General features: G+C 40.4%; 1 protein-coding gene across 1 annotated transcript in view; it reads right to left on the bottom strand.

Annotated features, from left to right (window-relative positions):
• The window catches only part of LAPTM4B (lysosomal protein transmembrane 4 beta), a 233980-nt gene that overhangs the window by 28541 nt on the left and 192686 nt on the right, over window positions 1-12753 (bottom strand). Inside the window, exons 5-6 of the mRNA XM_077493076.1 lie at window positions 10548-10646; window positions 1023-1118 (exon numbers count right to left, since the gene is read on the bottom strand). Of these exons, the coding sequence (XP_077349202.1) occupies window positions 1023-1118; window positions 10548-10646 (195 nt within the window). The remainder of the gene's footprint in view (window positions 1-1022; window positions 1119-10547; window positions 10647-12753) is intronic.

Genomic DNA, 12753 nt, shown 5'->3' with positions numbered 1-12753 from the left:
TGATTGCCGCCATTACTAGTAAGAAAAAAAATGACTCTGTAAATCTATCCCATAGTTTGTAGACGCTATAACTTTTTGCGCAAACCAATCAATAAACGCTTATTGGGATTTTTTTTACCAAAAATATGTAGCAGAGTACATATTGGCCTAATTGATAAAGAAATTACATTTTTTTTATATTTTTTTATTAGATGTTTTATAGTACAAAGTAAAAAATATTGTTTTCTTTTTCAAAATTGGCTTTTATTTTGTTTATAGTGCAAAAAAAAAAAAATGAAAAGATCAAATACCACCAAAAGAAAGCTCTATTTGTGGAGAAAGAAGGACAGAAATGTTATTTGGGTATAGCTTCAGACAACCAAGCAATTGTCAGTTAAAGTAACAGTGCCGTATCGCAAAAAATGGCCTGATCATGAAGGGGGGTAGACCTTCCAGAGCTCAAGTAGTTAATATAATTATAATTAATAATAATAAATTGAGTGGCTGACAACTACTACTACTACTGTCTACTTAGCAGATTCCCAGATAGCAGGCAATTGTGCTTTAAGTTTGAAAATGACTTGCTAAGCTAACGCTAGACTTGCCAGGCTTCACACGTTTGTGGCACAATTGCAGCAAGTCCGCATTGCATGACTCCAGATCAACTTTCTTTGCAAATATTCTGCAAGTCTACTGCAAGCTCTGGTTCAGTTATGTTGTGCAATAGTCATCCCACCACAGGGGTCACTGTGGCTGAATGTTAATGCTGTAGACTTGCAGAGCTCTTTCTGTAAACTCACCACTGCAACTTTGCACCTTGCTAGAGACTTGCCACGCAAATGTGCTACACATTGGAAGTTGTGCTTCAAGTGCTCTGCAAGTGTACAACTTGCCCGTGAAAATGTGCAGCAAGTTAACAGACTTACAATTCAACACTGCCACAAACTTATGTCAAGGTATCCTTGTTATCTGGGATTGTTCTCTAGCATTCATATTCTTTCCCCTTTCATTTGCAAAAACATTGTTAAAAGTAACAAACTCACTGTTGTGTCATTGGTGGTTACATAGACCAACACATCTGATGAATTACGGCTGTTGATATATCGATAACAGTTCCACACGCAGCTGATTAGGTAAGCCTGGAAAAAAACACAAAGAATTCATTGAATTAAAATTGACACCACCTATAAATACTGATCATCTTAATATGATTAAATAACAGTTTCCAGAGCCACCATATGGTCTATATATAAGTGCATTTTTCTGTGTAAACTGCATTCTGGATATGCCATAAGTACATACCCATAGACTTTACAGACAATGCGTCTTTCCTGGCTGCCCTTACTGCCTCTGAAATCTTGTGAGAGTTCAAACAAACAATATAACTAGTTGAGAAAGACAGAGGTTGCTGACATCACATGGCCAGCATACAGGTAATCGGGGTAACAGTTCAACATTGTTCACATGCCACAGCGAAATAAGGTGTTTGGGGTCAGACTCAACACCATACATTAACATAGACAATCTTCTTACACATTTTTATTACTTACAATTACAATTATAATTACAATAACAACTTTTCATGAAAGAGCAGTTTAACCATTTGTCTTCAGGAGCAATTTTTTATTTCTTCGCACGCATTAAAATCAGCATTTTTTGCTAGAGATTACTTTAAACCTTCAAAAAATGTTATATATATTTTTTTGCAAAGATCCTGGAGAATAAAATGGTGGCAGTTGCAATGTTTAATGTAGCACAATGTTTGTGCAGCTATTTATCAAGTGCTTATTATTAACATAAAATGCACTAAAATGAGTTTTAGCACAAACAAATTATACCCAATTTTCGAATAAAATATAAGAGAGGTGGTTGCATTGAATACCGTATATACTCGAGTATAGGCCGACCCGAATATAAGCCGAGGCCCCCAATTTACCCCCAAAAAAACTGGCAAACTTAAAACTTATTGACTCGTGTATAAGCCGAGGGTGAGACATGCCTGTCCATCCCTGTGTGTGTGTCCGTCCATCCCTGTGTGTCCGTCCATCCCTGTGTGTCCGTCCATCCCTGTGTGTGTGTGTGTCCATCCATCCATCCATCCCTGTGTGTGTGTGTGTCCATCCATCCATCCATCCCTGTGTGTGTGTGTGTCCATCCATCCATCCATCCCTGTGTGTGTGTGTCTCCATCCATCCATCCCTGTGTGTGTGTGTCTCCATCCATCCATCCCTGTGTGTGTGTGTCTCCATCCATCCATCCCTGTGTGTGTGTGTATCCATCCATCCCTGTGTGTGTGTGTCTCCATCCATCCATCCCTGTGTGTGTGTGTCCATGTGTGTGTGTGTGTGTGTGTGTGTGTGTGTGTGTCCAGCCTACCTGTGTCCCGAGCCTGTGTCCCGAGCCTCCGTCCCGTGCCTTGCCTCCTTGCCTCCGTCCCGTGCCTTGCCTCCTTGCCTCCGTCCCGTGCCGTGCCTTGCCTCCTTGCCTCCGTCCCGTGTCGTGCCTTGCCTCCGTCCCGTCCCGTGCCGTGCCTTGCCTTGCCTCCGTCCCGTGCCTTGCCAGGATCGCCGCTCTTCGTCGGCGCCTCGGCGGCCATTCTAAAATTCAAAAGCCGCGCCTCCGCCTTCGCCTGTGATAGGCGGAACACTGAATTTCCCAGCAGCCTGTGTTCCGCCTATCACGGACATCGTCTCATCCTCGTCCGTAGTACGAGGATGAGCGGATGTCCGTGATAGGCGGAACACTGACTGCTGGGAAATTGAGTGTTCCGCCTATCACAGGCGGAGGCGCGGCTTTCGAATTGTAGTATGTCCGCCGTCTGTCTGCTCGATACGCTGATCGAGCAGTCAGACGGCGATGACTCGAGTATAAGCCGAGGGGGGCACTTTCAGCCTCAAAAAAGAGGCTGAAAATCTCGGCTTATACTCGAGTATATACGGTAAATCAATACCAAACATGTAAAGCCTTAAAATTGCATGCGCTCATAAAACCCCCCAAAAAAACATTGGTACACAAAATTCTCCATAATCGATGCTTTAAAAGACTTTATTAGGTTAGACTTAACCATGAATGTTGGTCCTAGAATTGTTGCGCTCACTCCATTGGTCATGGAGATACTGTGCAGGTGTGGCGCAATTTATGTTTGCATGCATACATTTGCATATCCTACGCTGTGAATTTGCATTGAGGTGTGTAAGGGGGTGCTTAGTTTTGTATATTAATTTTATCACAATTTTTTTTTACACTTTTTTTTTCATTATTCAACTTTATTGCTATCACAAGCCACCCCTGTGATAGCATTGGGCAGGTGTGACATGTCCTCCTTCTGGAGATATCAGATGTCTATTAGATCCTCAATGTCTCCCTTGCCCTCCATTGCAGCTAATCAAGCCCACATTGTGTTTAGTAGCTACAGTGGCCAGGGAATAACAAGTGTGAGTCTGGAAATGATGTAATACATATTACTTCCAGGTGTATTAGTCACGGTAGGGGGACAGATGTTCCCTGTTCTCCTCCTGCTCTCAAAGCTTTGACAGTGTACTGGAGTCCTAGGCTCTCCACAGGAGTGGGAGAACTTGGAAACCACTGTGGGTGCCACTGGCCTGGAGTGGGGGGGGGGGGGGGGAGGTGGATGAAGCTTTGAAGCACCAGGAAAGTGATTGGATGGCTCTAGAGCTACCCGGATCACTGTTACCTGAAAGCCAATACCAATTTTATGTCAAGGGACTGAAGTGCTTTTTTTTACTTTTACTATTTTTCCAAATTTTTTTTAGACTTTTGATGTTCCTTCACTTTCACCTCCAGTGACAGCGGTCACCAGGACAAATTACAAAGAGGGCATCTTGGGCTGTAATAAAAAACCTGGCAGAGGCTTTACTCTATCCAAAACTAAGAAAAACTTCTGTCTTCAGATACTCTTTAATTAAACTTTATCATTACAATTTATTATGGCCAGTGCAATCCTTAAAATATGGCAAAAACTATAAAAAAAAAAAAATATATATATATATAAATAATCTGCATTCTTTTCTATGTTTATTTACAAATGTAGACTGATTGCACTGAATATGCATAAAGCTAGTGAAGAATAAGCAATGTTAAGGCTTGTGGCGTAAGGACCACATGTAAGTGATTATTTGGAGTAGAGAAGTACAGATGTTAAATTTAGATGGATTTATAATAATCTGGGCCAAATTCCTGGACTCATGCATTGTGAAATTACTTTTGTGAAAACATTTTTAGGTACATGAACAGTATTAACTCTATGTACATTTTACTGATATAATACTGTAGTTGACATGCATACTTTCATCATTTTCTCACTTTGCCCTCAAATTGACTTGCCAAGCCACTTTTTTTTTTGCCTGTGATATATCAACTTTGCAAACGCAGGTATCTTCCATATTTGTTCTCTTAGTTTGGATACATTTGCTCGTCTCTAACTGTAACAGAGCACAAGCACACTTGACAGTTACTTTGTTTTGTATATGAACATTAATTACATGCCAAAGATTTCCATAGCACTATGGATTATCTAAAGGGAGTTTAGCCGTAGATGCCTGATTTCAGGTTTGCTTTGTCTGCCTGAAACTCAGATGAAGCCACCAGATAAGGTATGAGTCGCTGCTTTGTTTCACTTGTACATGTCAGCTTGAGCTAAAGAGTTTTGTAAACAATTGGCTTATTATAGCAGATGGTACATTTATATCATTTCATGACATCATTTGCTGCCCTGTAATCACAGCCTATAGTAGAGTAAAGCTTCACATTTCCGTGTCAGCGGTTCCTGTTTGTGCTGACTCAATGCCGCATGGTACTGTACAGGTTAACACATGACCTTTGCAGTGTGAGACCTGACATTTCCTGTGAATGAACTTCATATCCCGCAATCCCTGCTCTAGTGATAATTTGGTGAAACTACTATTGGTTATTACTGTATTTCTGAAATGGCATATTCTAGTTTACCTGCATGTTGGGGCTGCTTGGTTAAGTTCTTAGATAGACCCCTTTCTTCTTCCTCATGCTTCCTCAGTTAGTTACCAGCCTTCATAGTGGTAAAAGGCTTAGAAGATCATTGTCTCTTTACACTTTAATTTGACAAATGAACATCCCGTGTATTGCATTTTAACAAGCAGAACTACATTGGATTAAGCTGCCATGTCTTACTGGAGAGTTGAGCTGTCTGTGGACAGTACAGTAAAACCTTGGTTTGAGAGTAACTTGATTTGAGAGCGTTTTGCTAGACAAGCAACATCTTTAAATAAATTTTGGCTTGATATTCAAGCGATGTCTTGATATACAAGTATCATCACATCACAACTGAGTATAAAAGAGAAGAGAGGCACCTCTGAGTGTAGCAATATGGTTACATTTAATTAAGGTACAACATTTAGCTACACATGGTTAATGATTAAAAGAGGCACATCTAAGTATGCAGGCATCCGGGCAAAGCTGTCCACACAGACTGTCCTCACTGCCATCGACATTGTCCCTTCCACACTGCACTCCACAATCCCTCTACTGCAGGGTAGTCCTCCCGGTCACGATTCCAGACTGACAGTGGTGAGAGCTGGAGGTGTGGGGGGTGGTCTATGTGGGCAGATTTACCCCGAATGCCTCTATACTTAGATGTGCCTCTTTTAATGATCAACCATGTTGCTAAATGTTGTACCTTCATTAAATGTAACTATATTTCTATACTTAGAGGTGCCACTCTTCTCTTTTATACTCTGTAGCTCCTGCTGGATTTTTTCTTCTAATCCCCTTGTGGAGGCTTCCATTTGTGGATGGACATTTTATGGTTATATAATCACATTGCTATAATCTTTTTATATTGACTTTAAACTGAAGGACTTATGAATAAATGGTTGTGGAATGAATCATTTGAGTTTTCATTATTTCTTATGGGGAAATTCACTTTAATATACAAGTGCTTTGGATTACGAGCATGTTTCTGGGACGAATTATGCTCGCAGTCCAAGGTTTTACTGTATATCAATGCATAAAGCAGTGCATGAAACAGAACAAATTAGGTCTCACACAGATACAAGCAGGCAGAGCATTCATAGACATGCATTTGTAATGCAACACAGAAGGGATGACGAGGTATGCATTGGATGCTGTGTGACCAGGAACAGGTCTGTCCCATTGGTCTGTCCCAAGTTGTCTTGTCCCATTGGCGCATAGAGACAAGGATGCTAAAACAATACAGGGATCAATCAGCCATGACACTAAAAACTGCAGTCACAATATATAAACCAATTACAAGATAAGGCATACATATGGCGGAGTAACTATAGTTACATAAATAGCTAGTTAAAACAATGAAAACCTTTGAATGAGTACAATACCTTTAAAATGCTGAATTTACAAATTTTATTTATAATAATAGGTAAAATAAAAAACAGAAAATTGAACCACTATATAGTCCCTAAAATGAGTGCTTTATATAGTGTTTATTTATTTATTTTTTGATAGACCTGCTGTAAATATTCTCTTTAAAACAGACCTTTATGAAGTTAACGTATTTGCTTATATTACTCCTTCATGATCAATAAGAATTCTTTATTGTGCCATCTAACCAGCAACGCTATTGTCTTTATTTCTCTCCTCTCCTCTGTGAGTGCTTTTGTAGAGCATTCTCTACAATAAGTATGGCAGTAAAATGCCCCTGCAATGTATCTTTTACACAACTGTTACATTTAAAAAAAAAAAAAAATTTTTAATGAAAATTTATTTAAAAGTGGCTATAAATGAATTTTTTTTTCTAAAATAAAAAGGAAGTTATACTTTTCTGCTCTGCACAATGGTATTGCACAGAGCATTCGACCGGTACTCTCTGCTCCTCCTCTTCTGTGAGTGCCCCCCATAGCAAGTCTGCTGATATGGGGCCACACAAGTGGGCAGGCTCCCGAGCTGGGCTGTGTGCATCTATAGACTGCCATTTCCTGCTACTGCCTTTGTGTTCTGTGAGGGGATGAGCAACACAACTACTGGGACATTTATTACTTTAATGGATTGAATGCAATAAAGTAAAAAATATTTTGACTTTAGAACCATTTTAATGTATATCCATTTAGCTATAAAAGCATCATGAATGTACACTCAGAGTTGAATAAAGACGACCCTGTAGAAAATGGGAAAACAATACATTTGGATTCCACTGCATAGATTTTATTACTTCATGTACACTGTGAACCTTTCTTTGAATTGCAGAATTATCATGGGAATTGCTTTTCCAAAGATACATGATATAATAACTATTAGAGCAATAATGCAGTGAGATGAGTGTGAGTCTCATAGTGACAAAGCCAAGCCGAAAACTCTGCCATGACTATGTTTATTCAAGTGTTTAAGTTTCCTGAACAGATGTATAACTTCAGGGCTGCTTCCAAACTTTCTTATAAAATCAGAAAACATTGAAATGTACTGTATTTGGGAACAGCGATTGTACAAATAGGTGAACATGTTTTCCTCACTCTAGCTATTGCAGCATTATCATGGGAATGATCATGCTGCCATTGCTTTTCAGTCTATGGGCCAGTTTTTAAAATAATGCCCCACAATCATTTATTGGGGTCCCCAGAAGACAATGATATTCAGCTGATACTTGGGGCCTCAGTATTAAAGCAATTATAGGTTAAAACTATGTAAAAAAGTGCACCTTGCAATAGAACTGGGTTACACTCACCCGTCCCGCCACCCCTTCCATTGAGTTTCACTCTCTCTGGAGAATAATGGCCTCTTCACATCCAATACACGTCCAGGTATGTCAGATGCCTGGTTCTGCTCTGTGCTCTGTGGTTCCTTCTGCTGCCCCCTGTGTCACTACAGGAGGAAGGAACCATAGCGTATGGCAGTGGAAGCAAGCATCTGACATCCCCATTTCAAATGTGAATTTTTTGTTGTTGTTGTGGGTAAGTGGCAACAACACCGTTCATAAATAAATGGGGTTTTGATTGCAGTATATTTTTCTGTAAGTTTTACGAATGGATATAATTTCTTAAATATTGGTACCAAAATAACTATGTCCAATTCACAGCAAGCCAGGTGGGGAGACACCTGACCAGAAACACTCACATGATATAACAGAAATGTGTAGCAGAGCAGGTCTCGAGTGTGCCGACAGCATCTGCCTTGAGGGCAGAATGTGGACTGGCTGGTCTATGCCCAAATGGGAAGACTTCCAGGAAGGATGGTGCCTATCCCTATGTCCCTATGATTTCCATACTCCTCTGAAATCTCTCCCTACTGCTGTTCACTGTCCCTGACAGACAAATGACCTGTTCCTACACTACCAACATGTTAAAGCTCACCAAGCCTGGGGGCCAGGGTCTTAAATAGACTCTGTGTTACCCAAGATGGCCATTAGAGTCACATGGGGTGGCAGCTTCCAACTGGATAGTTTGACCCTGGGAACCATAGAGGCACCATATTCCTCTTGACTTCCTCTCCCTCTTGGACTCTGCTACAGTTGAGTTCCACCTGCCATGGAGACAATAGACTGCATCTGCCTACACACTGATGAGACTGAATTTTCAAAGCATACCAGGGTTCTTGAATACAAAGACCTACTTGTTTGCTTACTAGCAGCCTGAGTAACACTGACGATCTCTGTGTAGCATCGGCTCCTGAAGAGAACGCGCTGTGTGTTTTGTCATTTAACTTTACCCTTGAACCGCAGTTTGGTTTTGGGTTAAATTATCCTAAATTTAGACCTCAGCACCAGTCTAGCTGGACTGCCTGGTGTTCTGCCTGGCCATAGGTGGCGCTGTCATCATGGCAGGGTGCAAAACGCAGTCTAGTTGGGTGCATTAATGTTACTCTCTCTCAAAACCAGCCCAGTGAGAGTGTCATTCTTGCTGTGCCTTCTGGGAGAGGGTACTTAAGATGTGGATGTCACGTGTTTCGGGGTTTCTGGTCCAGAAGTGCTTTCTGACTGTTTGTTCCTGGTCCTCCTGACCAGCTGCCAGGACTGCCATGGCCTGGGGTGCGGATCCACCCGACTTCAAACCTTGGAGCTGGCTAGCCCGAGGTAAAGAAACTGTGAAGGTTTCAAGGGGAGGACTCTTTGGGAGAAGGCTACGCAAGGGTTGGCTTCTCAACAAGAGCCTGGACCAGTTGGAAGACCTCAAGTGAATCCAATCTCGTGTGGTATCGCTGGACCAGCTGCAAGATACTGGTACCATACGAGGGATCTACAAGTTGTCTACAACCTTTCCGTTTTTTACTAAAGTGTTCTACACCAAGTCTGTTGCAGAGACTTGTATCTGATTTAAACACCTTGTTGGCTGCTAGACCTGGTGAGAGAAGGACTCTCCAACACGAGTGAGGATCCAGTTGTGAATGGCCGTGCTCTGGATTTCCTGATAGGAGAGGTGTGTTTTTTTCCATACTGGATTAACACTCAGAGTAGCTGGACTTTTTCCCTAACTAAACCCTCTAACCCCATGTTGAGAGACTATGTTCGTTAATTATCTTTTGCAAATAAAAATCCCTTTGAGTGGATCTGGTGTCAGTCTCTGCAGTTCTTGGGCCATCTACCTCAGGAAACCCCTAGACACGCATGAGGTGAAGAAGGTAACGGTAAGCCCAATTAATTTGCTCCTTCAGGGGTCAGTGCTACATCTGCAAGCAGTAAGAAAAATAAGGTGTGTCCCTCATCTAAAACTGCCCAACCATGGACCAAAATTAGGCCAATTCAGCAGGGACCAGCCGAATTTCCATCCATGTATGGCCACTCTGGTTGAACAGAAGTTGATCTTCCAATCAACTTCTTTTCAACAGCCCTGTTCAGCGATGTAGGCTATCGACTGTAGTGCTGATCAGTGTATTCTGACTGCAGGGAAGTCTCCCCTCTGTTATGATACAAAGACACAGTTGGGAGGTCTCCACCATCCACATCAAATGTGTGTGTGGGGTAATCGGGTCAGTTTTTTCATCTAACTTGCTGGCTGAAGGAAAATAATTGACTAACGTATGAGCAGTTTAATGCTGGCCATACATTATACAAATTTCTTCTATAGATTTCCTTTAGATTTCCCAAAACCATATAATATGAGGTCAAATCTAAACACTTTCAATTTGTGTGCAATCAGACAGGCCCTTGTACCACACAGTTGAAGGTAAATCTAAAGGAAATTGAATAAGAAAATTGTATGGTGGATGGCCAGCTTAAGACTTGTAGCATGTGTAATCTGATCTCCCTCCTATTCAGTCCTATTTTATAGAACAACTTTTATCTGGATCCTGCAGGAAGCTCGTAATCGAAAGCTTTGGACCTGCTGTATTCATATATACTTGAACATATGTATTAAATATTGGAAAACAAAGAAATATACAAAACTTCTTGCAATGGCAGGTGGTATAAACAGAAAAATTACTTTTAATTTATTCCTTTAACTTTCCTACAGCATTTCGCCCCTTCAGTAGAACAGAATTTTACATTATAGATGTTCTTTATACTGATAGATGGTCTTGTCTCGATAAAATGTAAAAAAATGCCTCCACCATTAGAAGAACCTTATTTTCTCATCTAGAAGACGAAGCATGGCCATCACAGCACTTACCTTAAAAGCCAGGATGACACTTATGAAGAATAGAATGATCACAACAAGACATGTGGGATTCACGGACAGAATCTCTTCCTTGTATGGGAAACTGGACGGCTGCAAGAGAGATAGATTGTTGTTATAATGGATTCTATTAGAAAACACAGGATAATAAATTACTGGTGTCATTTCTGCTGGATGGAAAGAGTCTCCAGCTGTGATCCCACTCTGGGCATATGTAACGATGTGAAGGGCTATTACTGCCTGGCGTTATGTCAGGAAAACAAACACAATTAGGTGACATGACAGATTTAATCTCTTATTCTTATTATTCCTTCTACTCTTATTAGAAATAAAAGCTTTCAGAGTACATTGGGACAGCTTTATGGAGATATGTGGATCTCAAAGAAATGTTGTAACACCCGTGGACTTAATTAAGCAGCATGAGGAACATTACTTACTCTGAGTTTCTGAACTTTGTGTGTCTAGGGGAGACTTTTTTTTAAAGTTTTTTAAATAGAGTAGGTAATGATTAGCAACACTGCCAAGGTTTTACCATTGTGTGTGTCCCTAATGGGCAGATTCACTCTCTCTATTTGCCCGGATGAGCATTGTCACCAGGTATGAAAGTAGAGGACGATCCAGAATTTTGAGCTCACAGCAGAACAAAAATAAATGAAAAGTCTTCCAATGAGGACACTTTGTGGTAAAATCAAGAGTAAAGTTTCCCCACTATTCATGTCTACGGAACATGATGTGAAGTAAAATCTCTCCAATGGAAAAGAGATGGCTGAAAAAAACCTGATGGATGTGTATCTTAACCTACTCTATCCAAAACTAAACAAAAATCTTGGGCTTTAGTTTAGAGTCCCTCAAACTTCCAGGATCTGGCAGTCCAGGAAGAATGGAGATGATAGTACCAGCAGGCTGGCCCATGGGTGCCTGTGCTGCCATCTCTTGCTAGCTTTGGGTTGAGGGACTCGCAGGTGTAAAACCAGAAGTGGTCTTTTTCCTGGCTGAACAGCTCTTAGCTGATTGTGGGGAACAAAGAGCCTCTTTCATATTCAGCTAGAATAGTGACAATTAGACATGTGCATTCGTCTTCGTCCGAATTTCGTGTATTTTCTTTATCGTTTTAACAAACGATAATGAACCTGCAGAATCCAAAAACCAAAAGATCCAACATAAACAAATGCTTTATTTTCGTTTTCGTTGTGGCAGCAGTTCGATATAGATAGGATATTCGACATGATGCTGACAATAGCAATCTGTGTCCATCGAACCTGTGGTTGAATGTGCCTAACCTTAGCTATATTAGTCCAAGATTATTCTACATAGAGAGAAAAGATTTGACATTATAGAGACAATAGCAAAAAAAAGTTTGAATGTGCCTAACCTAACTCTACTAGTCCAAGATTATTCGACATAGAGAGAAAAGATTCAACATGAAGATTCGACGAAGCAGTCACCGCAAGTGGACATTTATGGTCAAATGCTCTGCCCATAGGCTATAGAAGAATTCTAATGTTGGTTGACTAGTGATACTAATTAATAAATATAATTCCTACTAGTGTCATACAACATTAGAATTCTACTATAGCTTGAACATTCAATCGGAAATGTACAATTGCAGCGTCGTACAGTTTAGCTGCTCCGTCACATCTTCTTAGAACATTCGACAGACACCATAAGCCTTCGATGATAGATTCAACCTTAATTATTTCAGATTTTTGGACAAATGCATTTTTTAATGAAACAAAATAAAGAAAAACAAATTCCGGAAGTAACAAAATAAATGTATTTTTCGGACGAAAACTAAATTTCGAAACAAAATATTTCAGTGTCCACATGTCTAGTGACAATAGAAAACTTTGATCTGAGGAGAGAAGTTTTGGAAAATTTAAATGAGGACTAATGATAGTCCAAAGCCCCCAAAATGGGTTCTTCCACCAACACCATATAAAAGTCTCGTTAACAGTTATTAACTGCTACCGAATACCTTTTTACTCTTGGGGTCCCTAAAAGTAAACCATTAATAAAAGAAATCTGAGGTTGCCCATTGCTGACCTCCGTCTGAAAAAGTTAGTTGATTTGCTGCACTGCTGACCTTATTTTTATACTTTTTGAGTCTATGGTGTGGAACAAACATGTTGTTTGGGAAAGTCAGAGTGGAGTCATAACTGATATACATATTGACATATTGACCTGTTCTCAGTGAGGCATT

Source organism: Lithobates pipiens, unplaced genomic scaffold (genome assembly GCF_037356315.1).
Source record: "Lithobates pipiens isolate NorthernLeopardFrog02 unplaced genomic scaffold, aLitPip1_a1.2 Scaffold_19, whole genome shotgun sequence".
Lineage (NCBI taxonomy): Eukaryota > Metazoa > Chordata > Amphibia > Anura > Ranidae > Lithobates > Lithobates pipiens.
The sequence above is the reverse complement of the archived record's forward strand: the minus strand, read 5'-3'. Positions and strand labels throughout refer to the sequence as shown.